Source organism: Balaenoptera ricei, chromosome 1 (genome assembly GCF_028023285.1).
Source record: "Balaenoptera ricei isolate mBalRic1 chromosome 1, mBalRic1.hap2, whole genome shotgun sequence".
Lineage (NCBI taxonomy): Eukaryota > Metazoa > Chordata > Mammalia > Artiodactyla > Balaenopteridae > Balaenoptera > Balaenoptera ricei.
The window spans coordinates 152,476,657-152,488,822 of NC_082639.1; the positions used below are offsets into that span (position 1 = coordinate 152,476,657).

Consider the following 12,166-nt stretch of genomic DNA (forward strand, 5'->3'; position numbering starts at 1 on the left):
TTCTTATTAGTTATCCATTTTATACATATTAGTGTATACATGTCAATCCCAATCTCCCAAGTCATCCCACCACCACCCGCCCCGCCACTCTGCCCCCTTAGTAATTTGGTTTTTTAAAAATTTTACATACAGTAAAATTTTTTCTTTTTTTGGTGTACAGTTCTCAGGATTTTTTATACATACATAGATTTTTTTTTTTTGTAACCAACATTACAGACAGGACACAGAATAATTCCAACACCCTAAAACATCCCCACACCCAGCAACATGCTTATAACAATGAAAACTCCAATAACTCAAGTGTCCATGAATTGAGGATTGATTAAATATGTTACAATAATCCATATAATGGAATTTGATGTGACCAGTGAAAAAATGAAGCAGATTAATATGGAAAGATATCCACATTATATTGACAAGTGAAAAAACCTAGTCAGCACTGTCCCACTGTTTAACCTATACATAAATATATGTACAGAAAAAAATTTATAGAAATATATTCACCAATTTATATGGTTATCTTTAGGGGATCAGATTTTAAGGAACTTCCTCCACATCATGCTTTATGATTTTGTCTTGTGTGTTTTGTGTGTTTTGTCTTTTGTGTGAACCAAATTAACACATTACTTTCATAAATGGAAGTAACAATAAAGTCATTTCCATTTTGGAAAATAAAGTAATTTCAATAGAAGATCTAGGGACATAAAGAATGTAATAAACTACCTAAAGCTCTGACTTATTTACAATTTGTAGGAAGCTTTGATATGAATGCCAGGCTCCTAGAAAATGAGTATTAGGGCTCAAACCCAAGTACTATGGCCTTAATTTTGGTGCTAGAATGGCCTATAGTAGAAATTACAAGATCTCTGTATCTACAGATCTTTATGAATTGAAAAATATTTTCCTTTGTCAACTTGGACATTTTACCTCCTCATGCTGCTCCTATTTCTATTAACCCAACTCACCCAAGCCAAATGTCCGGCCCTCATCCCTCTCCCTAACCTTTTACTCTATAAAAAGAAATCAGCTGTCTCCCCGATCCACTCCATATTAACTTAATTATATTTATATCTGTTTATTATTCACCAAGCATGAACCATGTTATGGGTTTTCTTTGTCTCAATTCTAATGAGAGTTATCATGGATTTGCATTAAGTTTTACTTCACTTTAAAGGTTTATGTGGTTTCATGTAAATACTGGGCTTCTAATTCTCCTATTTGTCTTTAAAAACTGTTTTTAGCTGTTTCCAGAAAGAACTGCAAGTCTAAAAGTCTAAAACTCTAAACATCAGGGAGTGGAAAAATATCTTTCATTCCTTTACACAGACAAAGCTCAAGTCAAAGGGAGAACACTAAGTACATAATTTTTTTCAAGTGCCCCTAGCCTCAGAAAACTCTGAAAATCATACAATTTAAATCCTTCAAACCCCTTGCTATTCTTCAAGAACTCTTAGTTTAAATATTTAGATTTAGGATCCTTAGAAAACACTCTCTCAAAATACTTCACCAAGGTTAAAATGTTGTTTTCTATGTTTTTATCCTTTTCTGTTTTTCCCTAAACTTATCTTTTGTTTTTCTTGAATCTTCAATTTTCATGATAACTTTTTTATTCTCTCCTGAATCTTTGTATTACAGACAATTAGTAAGCAGCAGAATTCAAAGACTGAATTGCTATGTTGATTCATAAAGTAAACAATCTTTATTCCAAGATTATATCTTAATCACCAAAGGCAAGGAAATGTTTTCAATCCCTATCATGTGGTTTACCGTTAATAAGAGGGGAAATTCTATTTCTAAAGAAAAAACAAAACTCAAGGGAATAGTTTTGGGACCCTTACAGTATGTTTTAATTTCAAAAGGTGAATGAAGATTAAAAAGATTATCACTGAAGGTACCATGTATATAAAATTTTACTGTAGCCATTTGATCCTGTCCTCACACATCTTAACTACTATATATTAATTTTAATCTACATTTAAGTTACTCAAGACATAACTCATGAGAGCTTCCCATCCCAGTCTTGTTCTCTGAATATAGATTAACCTCACTTTCCTTCTTCTAAATGATTTTAGTTTAAAATATATTACTACTACTGTTTGGTAACTCTATAGGGGAATAAAGAAAGCTAAAATAAAACGCTACAATGTAGACCAAAAACATAAAAATAAGTAAAACACTTACAGGTTCTGTTAGTGTTGTATCTTTCTCCAGGAACTGTACAACACAGTAGGCTAGCTAAAATACAAGGGACAGTTTATAAATATTACTGAATGAAATAACATTTAGTAATGCAGGATTTTTATATTTAGCTAACAAAACTACCTCATTTTGACAAACTTTATCGCAATATATAAAAATGAATATACTCATAATTGTGCAAGTAACTTCTACTTCAAAAAAGATGTCCTTTTTTCAGTAGTAACTTCTGAATATTAAGTTAACTGAAATATTAAAGAAAATGTAGTTGGACATATCAATCTTTCGATATCATTTAGGTGGCAGACCAGTTCTTTGGGGAATTAAAAGCAACTGTCTTTGTCTTACAAACCAGAAGTGTAACTATAGCCCACTAAATTAATAGATACATACACAGATAAATAAAGTTGACTGAAATAAGACTAGAGCTAACATTTTAGTTTTTCAGCATGTTTCTAACATGTATGCCTATGCTGATATGATATTATTCTTTGAGTATTAATAGAGGAAACTAAAACCATTCTCTAACTAGGTCATTGAGGCTAGATGGAACATTCTGCAGATATGTGGGATTTATCAAAGTCACACAGTGAATTAGGTTAGGGCCTGGACCAGAAAAGAACTTGATCTTTCCTATATCTATACTTACAGTTCATTCAGCTTATTTAAGAACACTAAATATCATAATGCTTTAAAAATTATGATATAGTAAAAATTTGCTTTGGGCAACTTACAGAAGCAAATTGCTTAAATATACTTAAAATTGCCACCTCAATATTTCTCAGTTTCTCTGCCTTTATAGCAGTCTTTGAAACAACATGCATTTCACCTGAAATCTCCTGCAACTTACCTGAGCATGAAACAAAGCTAATCCTTTTGCAGTATGCATAGGAATAAGAACCTTCATGAGAAACTGTTTATGTTCTGCTTTCAGCGGCAATGCAAAGCCATTGATAATACTGGAGGGAAAAAAGGCAGGGGAAGGGTTACATAGTTACCACTTTATTTCTAAAAGTTATTACATCCCCAAGTACCTAGGAACTGCTCTGTTTCAGTCCTGGTGTTGAATGACTTACTCATCTGCAAACTACGTTAGGCAGACTATCACTATGAAGTCTGCTACTTTAAGTCATTCAGTGATCCCAAAAGAAAACGAGGACTGCCAATTTAATGTCCCAGTAAACAACTTTACGTTTTCTATAAAGCCTATCACTTATTCATGCCTTTATTTTTCTTCTCTAAAGCACAGGAGAGTCAATATCACAATATTGTTAGAATTTTCAATATATTCTAAAGTAAATGGGTAGTTTCTCTTACTTTATTGAAAGATCTGAAATTAAGAAGTAGTTCTCTCCATAATCATTCTCTAAATATTAACAGAGGAGACAAAAACCATTCTCTAAACATAAATAGAGGGTCTAAACTTCTCTCATGTTAATACTGCTATGTGGTGAATAAGGAAGGCAAAAATGTTCATATAAACTAAAATCAAAGGCTGTAGATTTTTCTAAAAAGAACAGATGTATAGGAATGATCTATCAACATCTGAACAAGAATTCCTACAACTTCATCAAAGAATCACTGTAACTTATTTCATCTCTTCCCAATCAGATCCTATAGGTTTCTGAGGCAGTCTGGCAAGATCAGGCATAAAATATGCCACAGCTTCAAAAGCACAAGTCTATTCTGAAACAGATGTCTTGCATGGCACTATTTTAATATGCTGACCCCCTAAAAAGCTATAATAAGAATTCAGTTGAGAAACTATGCCTTATACTATATATTCAAACTCTAAAATATGAAATAATTTCTCCAATCCCAGCTATTTTAATACATAAAGCATTCAAAGTTACTTAATTCTTAAAAAGAACAAAAAACTGACCTACCTTCCTAATATTTCAAGGAGTTCAGCAACACCATTGAAATGCTCTGTTTCATATATAAACCTAAATTTAAAATAAAGATTGATATAAAGAAAAATCAAACACCAGAAAATTAAACTGAGAGAAAGATGTAGGAAGGTACAAAGAAATCTAAGGGGCAAATATAAGAAATGTTCAAGCACACTTTAGGAATGAATTCTTTGTAAGCTATTTTGCCCCCAATCAGTTACTTCTTAGCAATCTTATAAAAGAAGGTATATTTCCTATTAAACCACATATACTTTTGCTAAAATTTGCTATATATTAAGATAACAGTATAATTTAGTCTGGAATATTTTATTTTACTTTAATATTTATAAGAAAGATGGGTCTTCTCAAAGAAATACTTTTTAAAATAGGAAACCTCTACTCATAGGTAACTCTAAGAGAAAAGGACTCATGTAATAAAGCCACTTTTATTCAGAATTTCTCTAAGCCTAAACTACACAGGCTGACTAGCTTTCTAAGATTAGGGTCGCCTTTAAAGTAGGGAGTCATAGACACAAATGATGACAGGATAGGCAGGGAAGATACCATAAATGATGGGCGGGGCCCCACAGAGAACGACAGAGAGCTGGACAAAGATGTTCTCTCTAGAGGAGGCAATATTTCTCATCTCTGACTGTTACAGTGTGAAAATGCTAGCCTAATTTTGCCACATCGTCAACTCAAACAAACAAACCAAACGTGAAATTTGGGTATTAAAGCAAAATCTCCTAATCTGAAGCAACTACTCAATAGATTTCATTGATAAAGTAGTCAAAAGATAAATTTAATTAGCTTTGTCAGAAAATCGAATGAAAATACTGCCAAGAGCTACTGATTTAAATAGTATTTATACAAAATTTTTTAAACAAGTGCTCAAATAGATAACCAGACAAACTCTCCTCTCAATAAGTTTTAAACATCAATAACACTGGTATTATCTATTAAAAACTGTCTTCATTACTACTATCCACTTAGATGAGAAATTACAAGAAAAAGTTAGATGCAATCAAATGATATCCACAAAACAGGCTAAAAATGACTCAAATACTATCAGTTAAGTTTCTAAGTTTCAGACTTTAAAAATTAACCTAACGGGGCTTCCCTGGTGGTGCAATGGTTAAGAATCCACCTGCCAGTGCAGGGGACACAGGTTCGAGCCCTGGTCCGGGAAGATGCCACATGTCGCGGAGCAACTAAGCCTGTGTGCCACAACTACTGAGCCTGCGCTCTAGTGCCTGCGAGCCACAGCTACTGAGCCCGCGCACCACAACTACTGAAGCCCGCGCACCACAACTACTGAAGCCCGCGCACCACAACTACTGAAGCCCGCGCACCTAGAGCCCATGCTCCGCAACCAGGAGAGCCACCACAATGAGAAGCCCGCGCACCACAGCGAAAGAGTAGCCCCTGCTTGCCACAACTAGAGAAAGCCTGCATGCAGCAACGAAGACCCAACACAGCCAAAAAATAAATAAATAAAACAAATAAATTTATTAAAAAAAATTAACCTAAAAGAACTGGAATAAAAAGAAAATATGGAAGGGAAAAAAAAGTGCTATATACGAATATACAACCAATTTACCTGAGGAAAATGTTGTTAATTTGTTTTCTGATGAATGCTCTTAATCCAAGAAATTTCCCATAAATACGATGCAGAACGGTCTTCAGGAAGTCGCGTTCTCTGGGATCTTCACTATCAAAAAGCTCCAGGAGCTTTAAAAAAAATCTGAGAAATTACTTTTTAAAAATAATCGAGCTAAAACTTCACTCTATTCTAATTTTGATTTTAAGATAATCCACAAAAGCTTTAAAAGTTTTAAAAAGATTCTGCCTCGTCAGATTGACTTTATTCTTGCTAAATAATGAAGCTAAAGAAAAGCTTAGGGAGTATTTTTTTTATTTTATTTTGAAAAATGACACACAATAAATAATATAAACACTTCAAGAAGTGGAGTATTGTTTTTTGGCCTTGCCACTCATTTTAAAATGCTGACCTACTCCTGACTACTAAACATGGCTCATAATTTTAAAGTGTTGAAATGTGAGAGTTTTTTAATGCTTTTTGATAGTATGTCAAAACTACATACAGAATCTTAAGCTTGTAGATTGCAAATTGTTAAATAAATGAAGTTTAAAAAATACACATGCACAAATGCGTATTTCTAGTTTACTAGGAAAATTTATACAAACTAAGGCTTCTTTTTTTTTTGTGATCTTACACTAAAAACATTCAAGTCACCATGCAATCAGCTCAAAAATTAATATTTAGTTAATAGGTAAAATATTGGTAGATATATGCTAACAGAGTGAAAATCATTCATGAAATAACACTGAAATAAAAGATGAGACTACAGACTTTTATTTAAAGTCAGCTTACCAAATGGCTGAAAAGTTTTAAACCAGTTCAAAGTGGCCAAATCAGCATTTTCCTACGCCTCTACACAATGCTTCAGGAAAGGCAGGACAAACAGATCTTTGAAAAATTTAAAGTCAAAAGCTCAAACTTCCATTTTAAAACGGTAAAGAAACTGAAATTCTTCAGTCAAAAAAAAGTATTACTGTATTTTAAATGAAACACTGGATTTTCTTAGGAAAAAATATACAATAACCTCTCTTTATAGAATACAATTACCTATGAAGTTGTCAAGGAATTTTATGTTCTGTACTTTGGGATTAATAATTACAGTCATGATGGCATGCTCTGAACCTTAAGTTCTTTTTCCATTCTGTCTTGAATTATATGTAATTGTTTACATGTGTATCTCTTCTACAAGAGTGGGTATTCTTTGAGAGTAGTGATGACTTTAGTCACATTTATATAACCCTAAAGTGTCTGGTTTATAGTTTGCATTTGTTGTTTGCTAGATTATTAAGTACTGCATGCGGCTCCAGCAAAAAATATCCATAGAGTATGAGAATTTATGTTAATATACTTAATTAAGTCACTTAAAAATTATTCTAATTAAAATAGCTAAACTATTCACTTAAGACACTCAAATCCAAGTTCTGATGTTGGGTTTACTTGGAAGATATGCTTTGAAATTAATAAAAGGAACCCTTAATTGTTAAGGTCGCTATGTCTAATTCAAGAACAAACATAATGTAATACAAGTTGATCCTCAGGGTCAACATAAAATAGTAGAGAGGAGTTGTTAGCTAAGTGTCAAATCTATTTAAATACGTTATTTTGAAATATTACAATCTAAATAAAACAATCTATTTTATATAATCAAATTTACAATCTATTTATATATAATCAAATATAATCAAATCCTGATTGTGCCATTTTCTAGCTCTGTGAATTTGGATATGGTCTAGCTCTTTATATAAAAGCATATAAGGACAGAGCCTGGCACATAAAAAGCACTCAATAATTCTTAGCTTCCTTCTTCTGAAATCCTATGATTTGAACATAACCTGGAACTACACACTTGTTTTCTTCTCTTGAAATAATAAATGTCCAAATTTATACTTTAGATTTTTCTCCTGTACTTCTAAGTCTTAAACTTACCACCTAATCAAATAATTTCAAAATACAAAAGCTGAGAATTCTCATAGTAATATTTATTGAAGCAACACACTAAGAATACCTCAGAGCAGTGATCTGTGAAATCACAGTGATATAAACTGCTAGAAACAAATTATTGGGCCTTGGCTTCTCAGATAATTCAGGCACTTAGAGTAGAACGTAGAAAATGGGTCCTACCCTACCAGTTTTCTTCTTGTTCCCCCTCAAATCCACTGAATAATCCAGCAGCCAAAACACCTCAAGCTCCAGAGTGAGGAAGCCCTAAGGCAATTGTTCCACTCAACCTGCTATTATCTTAAATACAATTTAACATGGCATTACTAAAGTTCCTTAATACACTGTATTCCTTCTGTAGCACACAAGAGCTACAGAAGGAAATAAATATGCATTCATTTGCAATTACCAAAATAACATAGCTCCATTTAATCTGAGTGCTTTTAACTTGTTATTGAAATGAAATTAACATTTTACTGTTAACACACACCTAATATTTCTTCATAGTTTACGAAGAACTACTTGAATGGCTGAAGGACATATTCTTGACAATGTTCTTCATTTATCAATACTTCACAGCTACGAGTCAAAATACTTTATATGGTAGTTACAGGTAATGACCAAAAATGAACTCCAAATATGTGGAACTCATGCTTGTATAATCTTTATCCTAGGGGACACACAATGGTGGGAAGAGGGTAGCAAACGTCCTTGTAATGATCTTTAATCCTGGCCTCAGCACTTCATTACTACCCTTCTACCCATCTCCTACCTTTCTTTAAAATGCTAATTACTTTAGAAGAGGAGAATTCCTAATGAGATCTAACTTACAGATAAGTATTTCAAAAGAGAAAATGGACCCAGAGAGGTTTGGTCTACTTCACAATTTTGTCTAGGGCCAGCAAAGTCCACATAGTTAAAAAGAGGCCTTTAAATTGTTGAAAAGATTTTGAAAATAAAAATAAACACATTCTGAGAAACTCATTTTGAGTATTTAGGTTCCAAAAAAACCAACTAATAATCAACTTATAAAAAGAAAGAAGGTATCACATATGTTTAACTCTATCTCCTTTTCTTCTTAAAGATCCCATTTTATCTGTGGTTTAGGAACTGGGTGGCTAGAATGCCTAAGATGGGAAGAGGGGGAAAAAAAAAAAAGGAAAGGTAAGTGACACTTGATGATAGGAAAGGAATGCATAAAGCCCAAACTTCTAACAATAATTCCACTTCTGTTTTTTCCACCCTCTGTCATTTCAAAGTCACAGTGCTTAGAACCATATGTCAAGTTCAAGCTCAAAGATTTACAGATTTTAAAAAAAATTTCCCCCCTAGTTATAGCAAATATTCTAAGTTAGATATTCCAGAAAGGCTTGCTTTTCTGGTCTTTATAAAACAACTATGAGGATTTAGGATTGGATAGGATAATTTGATTGACTTCACTAGAAGGCCACCCTTGATTCAAAAATACTCTTGTATTCTCAAAGCTACTTACTTTTATTCTCATTGCCTGGCAAGAATATTAAGTGCTGTTAAACAGAAATCCTTAAAGTTTTGAAAGACTATTTTAATCACAAGTTAATAAATCATTGCTAAGATGAATATAAAAATTTAAGACAGAAGAATTCCTTACCTGTTGTACAAACTTCTGATCAATGTATCGCTTTGCAATGCTAGGCTGAAAATCAGGGCTCTCCAAAAACCTTAAGAAGAATTCATACACCAACTACAAGACAAAGTGAAATAAAAGCTAAGATGATGCCTATAAAATTTTACCCTAAGTCCTTACTTCATACCAAAAACACACCTCCCTTACCAACTTAGGATATTTCAGATCTCATTAAAAAATGTCATGAGTTGGTAACAGTTTTTAAAAAACTAAATATATATGCACAGTTTGGTCTCCTCAGCTTGTAGATTTTGGGATTTATTTATTGCGTTGCATCATTCATTGAAAATATTAACTTACAGGAGCCAGAAAACAAAGACGATGTCTATAAAATATTTAATTTAGAAGACTATCTTGCACTCCATATTCACCGGGAACCCTTCTCCAGTGGATCACTAACCTACCTCAGCTTAATCTCCAAAGTTCCTTAAATGCAGGATCAGAAACCTCCAGGTAAGAGTAAACTGAATTATAAGGAGCAGTGTATCAATACCAATTTAAAAAAAGAGAAAAACTTCAAGTTTTTCTATAAAACTACAGTGGGAAAAAATTAAATCGAAACCAGGATATCTAATCCACACTTGGGAAGTAATGAACCAAGTCATATAAGTACAGGGCTCAGGAAGAAATGTCTATGCACCACAGTGAATAAACTAGAAGTCCTAACAAGCCTTCAACTAAAAAGTGCCAAACATCTTAAAAATACAGTATTCCCCGCTTAACCATGGGAGCTAAGTTCCAAGACCCCCCCACTGGATGACTGAAACCTCAAATGGCACCAAACCCTATTTTCTGTTCATATCTTCTAACCACAAATTTAATGAATTTTCCATCTTAACTAAGCACTGTGGCCATAACTTTTACAGTCTGAGGTGTGACAGCAAAACTAGCACGATTTTTTTTCCTTCCTCAGAATTTCACAGATAGAAGATTCATTCTTACCATAGATCTTAGCAACCTCAGCATATGCTTTTTTTCATTCCTTATTAAGTTGAGAAATTTCGCCTTTTGCTTAAAGGAAGCACTTTACAGCTTCTCTTTGGCATGTCTAAACTGCCAGCATCACTACTCTCGCACTTTGGGGCTGTTACTCAGTAAAATATAAGGGTTACTTGAACGCAAGAACTGCAATACCATAACAGTCGACTTGATAACAAAGATAGCTCCTAAGTGACTAATGGGCTGGATATGCTGGACAAAGATATGATTCGCATCTCGGTGGGAGATTTCAACATGCTACTCAGAATGGCACACAATTTAAAGCTTATGAATTGTTTACTTCTGTAATTTTCCACTTAATATTTTCGAACTGTGGTTGACCCAGGTAACAAACTGCAGAAAGCAAAACCATGGATAAAGGGGGACTATTGTAATAGCAAAATATTCACTTTCTACCACGAATCAGAATTAAAAGTAATGTTTAGTTCAACTTACCTACATCACACCTACATCTACCTTTCAAGGAGAAAGGCAAAAACACTATAAAGTTTTTTTCTATGGTAACCTAATAGCTATAAAAGGCAGGAGTCTAGCACAAAATGTGCCTTAATTTACTAGCTATTAAACAACATATCAAGCTGGCACCCTAAGAACAAAAAAGGAGGATTAGATCCCAAAGTAAAAATAGTCATTCAATAAACATTTAGGTAGCCAGTTAGGCCACAATATAGAAGGGAGGCGGGGAAAATTGCTACACTGAATTTACAGACCTCACAACATACAAAAAGCATTACCAGATCTGAGCTCTATCATTCACCACAGAATAGCAAATTTTTACTGCAGTGAGTTCAATAATATGCTAAGGCTAACAACAGTTTTGGGATCTGAGTAAATATTGTTTTGTTTGATTCATCTTTGCCCAACTGTGCAAAAAAAGTGATGCTTATCTGGTCTAATTATTATCTAACTTAATATTTAATGTTAAGTATGAATTAAGAATATAAAGAGGGCTTCCCTGGTGGCACAGTGGTTAAGAATCCGCCTGCCAATACAGGGGACACGAGCTCGAGCCCTAGTCGAGGAAGGTCCCACATGCCGTGGAGCAACTAAGCCCCGTGCGCCACAACTACCGAGCCTCTGCTTTAGAGCCCGCGAACCACAACTACTGAGCCGGCGCACCACAACTACTGAAGCCCATGCACCTAGAGCCCCCACGCTCCGAAACAAGAAAAGTCACCACAATGAGAAACGCGCGCACTGCAATGAAGAGTAGCCCCTGCTCACTGCAACTAGAGAAAGCCCGTGCGCAGCAACGAAGACCTAACACAGTCAAAAATAAATAAAATTAAAAAAAATTTACCAGTCTACCCAGCACCAGTCCCTCCCATCAGGGAACTTGCACAAGCCTCTTAGATAGCCTCATCCACCAGAGGGCAGACAGCAGAAGCAAGAAGAACTACAATCCTGCAGCCTGTGGAACAAAAACCACATTCACAGAAAGATAGGCAAGATGAAAAGGCAGAGGGCTATGTACCAGATGAAGGAACAAGATAAAACCCCCAAAAAACAACTAAATGAAGTGGAGATAGGCAACCTTCCAGAAAAAAATTCAGAATAATGATAGTGAAGATGATCCAGGACCTCGGAATAAGAATGGAGGCAAAGATCGAGAAGATGCAAGAAATGTTTAACAAAGACCTAGAAGAATTAAAGAACAAACAAACAGAGAGGAACAATACAATAACTGAAATGAAAAATACACTGGAAGGGATCAATAGCAGAATAACTGAGGCAGAAGAACGGATAAGTGACCTGGAAGACAGAATGGTGGAATTCATTGCTGCAGAACAGAATAAAGAAAAAAGAATGAGAAGAAATGAAGACAGCCTAAGAGACCTCTGGGACAACATTAAACGCAACAACATTTGCATT

At 34.2% G+C, this 12,166-nt stretch overlaps 1 protein-coding gene across 1 annotated transcript in view; it reads right to left on the reverse strand.

The window, feature by feature from the left end:
- Positions 1-12,166, reverse strand: part of PPP2R5A (protein phosphatase 2 regulatory subunit B'alpha) — a 100,278-nt gene that overhangs the window by 7,667 nt on the left and 80,445 nt on the right. Inside the window, exons 4-8 of the mRNA XM_059938450.1 lie at positions 9,260-9,352; positions 5,689-5,819; positions 4,083-4,142; positions 3,047-3,155; positions 2,182-2,235 (exon numbers count right to left, since the gene is read on the reverse strand). Coding sequence (XP_059794433.1) covers positions 2,182-2,235; positions 3,047-3,155; positions 4,083-4,142; positions 5,689-5,819; positions 9,260-9,352 — 447 coding nt within the window. The remainder of the gene's footprint in view (positions 1-2,181; positions 2,236-3,046; positions 3,156-4,082; positions 4,143-5,688; positions 5,820-9,259; positions 9,353-12,166) is intronic.